At 39.6% G+C, this 5,655-nt stretch overlaps 1 protein-coding gene across 1 annotated transcript in view; it reads right to left on the bottom strand.

Moving 5' to 3' along the window:
* The window catches only part of MAATS1 (MYCBP associated and testis expressed 1), a 66,674-nt gene that overhangs the window by 16,602 nt on the left and 44,417 nt on the right, over window positions 1-5,655 (bottom strand). The window contains exons 12-13 of the mRNA XM_006905587.3: window positions 4,112-4,183; window positions 2,779-2,925 (exon numbers count right to left, since the gene is read on the bottom strand). Of these exons, the coding sequence (XP_006905649.1) occupies window positions 2,779-2,925; window positions 4,112-4,183 (219 nt within the window). The remainder of the gene's footprint in view (window positions 1-2,778; window positions 2,926-4,111; window positions 4,184-5,655) is intronic.

The following is a 5,655-nucleotide window of genomic DNA, read 5'->3' as shown; positions in this document are numbered from 1 at the left end:
TTTCCATTGGCCCTATCTCAAGAGTTCTTACTAAGAAAACTTACGGTACAAATTTAGACATGAGAAAGTAGATTGATCAGTTAGTCACTGATGGATTGTAATCCTCCAATTATAAAGAGGATTTAGCAAAAACATTTCTATTAGTGTCCACACAGACCATATATTTTTATATCAATTTTATCCAGAAGGTAAAGTGCTATGTCTCTTCGGACATGAAGGAAAATGTCAAGGGTTTTATTGAAATATAATATTGGAGTTTAATAAAATAGTAGCTCCTAGAAATTCATTCATGATACCTTTCAATTTTTTAGTGATTGGTCCTATAACACAAGTTTGGGGGATTTTAAGATGAATCTAGGGTCAAGAGTCCTGAGAATGATGGAGACAGGGCTATATTTCCATTCAGATGAGGAGCAGAATGCCCTGGAAGCACCCCGTCCCAGGACCTGGATAGGAAAATGCCCTCCCTGGATCTGTGTGGTTTCTGATTATAGACTCTGGCAGATACACCTAAGCCAATCCAGGCTTTTCAACTCATCTATTTTATTAAACATGAAAGTAGAAAATCCATGGCCTTTTTATTCTTTTAAATAACTTCAAAGTCATTAACAACTATCTTCAGAATGAAGCAGGAAAAATATATGTCTATTTGATCATTGCAGTAAAATAGAGCCCTAGAGTTCTTGACCAGGAATAAACCACAGTATTCTGTGGATCCCTCTGTCCTAGCTTTGACACATGGAGAATCGAGGTGTTTAAGAAGACTGTATCCTCTGAAGCTTCAACCTGTTCCTTCTCCTGTCTGCAGGTATGACGGACAAGAGCTCTCCTCCCACTTGCCTGCTACTTTAACATTTAAAGTGCTGCCTCTGTGCTCAGTTCCTCTCTGGTTTATATCTGAGGGGAAAAAACCCGTACAGGTCTCAAAGGTGGTGAGGCTACTGGGTGAGACTGTCATTCAAATTTAGTGGCTAGCCCCAACACACTCATCCTCATCCTTACCCACCACCCAACCCACACATGCCTTCTGACCACAAAGTCCAGCTTTACTTACATAACAGGAAGAGATGGAAAGACAGGGTGGCACTATGAACATCTCCCTACTCCTCACATTTATAAAGTGGTCATTCAGCCAAGAGATGACAAATAGATTTTCTCCTCATCTCCGGAGATCACAGCTCCCTCATTTGGGGGCAAATACAACTTTAAAATCTCAAGATGGCTACTCATTCATGTTTAGCCACCTCCCTCAGCAAAAAATGTGGGTATGCTCAGGTAGTACAACTTAATTTGATTCTGCTGTAGTTGTATCACATAGTGTATTATCTAATTGGGAACTGTGCATTTTCTGGATTGTTTCCTACATAAAATATAAGAGAAGGAGAAAAGGTAAAGATCAGCATTGCTTTAGGTATCTGTGAGGTGCCTGCTCCCTCCAGCCCCTGCACGTCACTGGTGTATGTAGGTACAGCTGAAGGGAAGCAGGGTCAGTCCTTGGCTTAGTGACAGCTCTTCCCATTAACTCCCTTAGCTCTTAGCTGACATGATATATCAGCCACGTATTTGTCCAGTAAATGGGACAGATGAGTTGAAAAGCCTGGATTGGCTTAGGTGTATCTGCCAGAGTCTATAATCAGAAACCACGCAGATCCAGGGAGGGCATTTTCCTATCCAGGTCCTGGGACCTGGTGCTTCCAGGGCATTCTGCTCCTCATCTGAACGGAAATGCAGCCCTGTTGCCATCATTTCCAGGACTCTCGACTCTAGAGTCAGAGACTCCAGTGTCCACATTCTTCTCTTTCTCTGGTCGCTCTGTTTGGTCTTATAGCCTGTGGCTTTCTTCTTCCCTCTCCCACACTAGCTTCAGCAAGGTCAGTGACCATCTAGTCCTGCTTTATTTCTATGTAAAAGAAATAAAGGTGTGCTCATCCCCAAGCTGCTTACCATTTGTGCCCAATTCTACACATCGCAGAGATGTGTATTACTAAAGGTGGGTTATATTAATTTTATTTTAAGTGTACTTTCTTAGATCAGTAAACTCTGTGCAAATTGATTCTTTTTCACATTGATTTACAGATAAATGGGAGAGGTAGTAAAAGTGTATCTATACTGTAGTCAACAATAAAAACTGTATATATAGAGGTGAACACCAGGAGATAACAGGAAAACATTTACAGTTGTTGGATAAGAGCTGCTATTACCAGCTGTTGTCAAGTGGACAAGGCACAGAGGTAATGATGGAAGTCACAGAGTATCATCATGCAATATTAACATATTTAAAATGCAGTTTAACCAACATGTGCTATGTACAGCCCCAAAGCTCATAAATGAGCATTGATGTTTAAAAATAAATCTTATTTCTCAGTTTTTCCTATTGCTTTTATTACTTATTCATTCTGCTAAGCTCCCACTAACTGAAATACAGTAGAGTCACCAATTATTTAAGAAAAATTGGAAAGTAAAAACCTTTTAAACTGTAGGTTTCTTTTTCCTTTTCTTCTCTTTTCTTTTTCTTTTCTTTTTTCTTCTTTTCTTTTCTTTTTTTTTTTGCAAATAAAATAAGGCCATATTCAATTCAGTAGGGGAACACCCCATTCAAATTATGGACTGCAGCAGCGTTGTTTAAAAATGTTGACTGTGATAGTGTGATGGGATTGTAGGAAATGTTTTTTTTTTCATCACTATTTATTTATTAGCATATATAATGTTGCTCATGCAATAATAAAAATCAAGGGAGAAAATGTAACAAAAAAGTAACAAGAAAGGAAAGGAAAGAACCTTGTGGTCATGCAAGTTCCTCTGCCGCTGTAAGGCCAAAGTCACTTGCTTCTCAGCTTTCTTCACCAGCCTGTCATCTTCTTGTAGTGCATGGGTGGTGCGCAGCTCCTGGATCAACTCCAGACGCTTTTCTTTCCCTTCAAACATCTGTATCAAATCAAATCAGAGACTTGCAAATTAGCATTCCTTGTGCCAGGCACAAGGACTCACACACAGTGACCTGTGAGGCCCTTGTGAACAGTGGGTTCTTTTCTGCCTTTTGGGATGACAGAGCATGATCCACAGAGCAAGTTTAGCCCTCTGTTCTACACCTTCAGCTGCTCAGGCAGAGAAGGAGCTTAGTTATCAGTTAGTGAGCTCAATTTCTTAAAATACCTTTCAAAGACAAAGTGACAACTATACGGTCATATTAAGAAACTTGAACCTTCCCCTCATTTCCTGTGCTCCTTCTCTAAGAATCCTGGTGATGGTGCAGTTCATGACCATATTTTCTCTTCCAATAGATCTGCCCCTGGTTTATAATATACAATGTGCTGTCTGAACTGTGGCATTTCTCCTGGGGAAATACTAAAAGGAGAGTAAAGAACAATGCTGAACACAAGATGCTTGCCCCACTTCTTTGGACTTATTCTTCATAAACTAGCCTCTTAAGAGTTATCACTGTCTGGAGGCAAAAGAAATTTTTACCTGGGCTTTATATCAGTCCATTTTTAGATTGAGTGCTTGCTCTGGCAGCACAAATAATCTGGGTACATCTTTACAGTGAGTAAGACCAGAGTTGAATTTGCTGATAATTAACACGATCTCTGTCAGACTCACATTACTTGCCTGTAAAAAAATGGGGTAGTAATTGATAGAAAAAAAGATGATATGTGTATAGCAAAGAATATATAATGTGGGCATACAGTAGGGGTTCAAAACTGTAGTTATTATTTAGCTAGTTCATTTATTATTCAGGTATTGTTAGCTATATGCAGCTCAGATAATTGTATTATGACTTGGTGGAAAATCAGGGAACCTACTTGATTTGTGATACTTTAATAGTCAAAATTCAGGTAAGAAAATTGCTGGATTTAGCAATCGCAAGGAAGATATTAGTTTCACACTGCCTTGGTTACAACTGTGGCAAACAGCTGGCAGGTCTTTTCTTTCCTTTACACTGTGTCACCTGGACAATATATGGCAGTGGAAGGAAATGGGTAGGTAATTCGAGAGTATAGTTCCATAGGATAGCAGAGAGCAAGCGGAAATTCACCCCAAGAAACCAAGCATATATGCACTCTATAAATCTATTTGCAAAGAAGCACAGGGCTAATAGTTGAACCCTACATACCATGTTCTGAACAGCTCTGCCCCGGAGTAACTTTTGTAGGTAGATAACAGCCATTTCCATATCTTCTTCTTCCTAAAAGAACAAAGGGAGAAGAACCAAGCAGCTTGAGAACAGCAGTTAGCATCAAATATTTTTTGAAGAATTCTATCAAGCAAAAGAGACTGTGCTAAATAAAACATGGCCCATACTCTCATTGAACATACACTATCTTAAGTGTTACTTACTGTATTGTATTATTAATATTCATTATTTTTTCATTATAAATATCATTAATAAATCCTATCAAAAGCAAAAAATTCACCCACTGTCATGCTATCACTACAAATTAAGCTATTTTCATTTTGCTATACTCCTTTCCAACACAATTTTTCTTGAAGCAACAAATATTGTTGATAATAACCCTTTTGCAATAGTTTTTTCATTTTTGATCATGAGTAGAAAAAGAATGCAACTAGTCTGAATGTTAGAGTCTAGAGTGAGGTGCTTCTCACAAGAATTTAACTAAACTGGTAAAATCAGAATATAATGGACAAAATTAGCCGTCTACAAAAATCACCTTAAATATCTATGTATCAAAAACAGAAAGAGAGACTTTCTCGAACAAATACCATCAGTTCCAAGCAAAGGAAACATGGTGGAGTGAGAGAAGTCCTCAGATCTCTCCCCTTAAAACAACAATAAGCGGAACATCTAAAACTCAACAAAAAACACCCAAACTGCACACCAGCACATCTGAGAGTAGGATCTGTGCGTAAGAGCTACCACAGGTCAGAATCCGGGGTGTCGGGTGGTGGACTGGGAAGAATAAAGAAGCTCCCTCTCACAACCACCGGAGCTCCCTGTAGGAGGATGGGGAGGGGAGAAGGAGCAGCAAGTTCCCTGAACAGCCCTGCCTGGGCAGAGCTCCCCATGGTCGGTGGCAGTGCCCAGTCAGCAGGGCAGAAAGCAGAGAAGTGGGACTGGATGGCAGAGGAACAATAGTTGATTTTTACCCACCCCGGTTGCAAACCAAGGCTGAGCTGCAACCCCCAACCCAGAGAGCTCCTCCCCCAATACCCTCCAAGACCAATCACCATGGGAATCTGAGCAAACGCTGCCAAGACTGTCACAGACACTGACAGGGACTGAAACTGAGGGTAGTGAGTGTGATTAAATATCTACAAGAAAATAAAGGCATTATATAAAGCCATTATTAAGGTTTTATATAAAGCAGGGATCCAAGAGGCTTAGATGCCACCTACTGGAAACCAAAAGAAAAGTGCCTTCTTTGCAGCAGGCTAAAGAGACCTTTATATAATAAATCTTCTTTCTGGAAAAAAAACAGAATACACTTACATTAATGCCCTGGCGGAGAAATAGTCCATTAAACACCATGAACAACCAAGGTGACAAGGCATCTCAGAAAGAAAGAGAAAATCTCCAGAAAATAAGCTTACAGACATAGAAATGTGCGACTTAAATGACAGAGAATTCAGGATTGTACTTCTGAAAAAACTCAGTGAGTTCCAAAATGAGTCATATCAACAATTTCAAGAACTGAAAAA

Source organism: Pteropus alecto, unplaced genomic scaffold (assembly GCF_000325575.1).
Source record: "Pteropus alecto unplaced genomic scaffold, ASM32557v1 scaffold251, whole genome shotgun sequence".
NCBI lineage: Eukaryota > Metazoa > Chordata > Mammalia > Chiroptera > Pteropodidae > Pteropus > Pteropus alecto.
The sequence above is the reverse complement of the archived record's forward strand: the minus strand, read 5'-3'. Positions and strand labels throughout refer to the sequence as shown.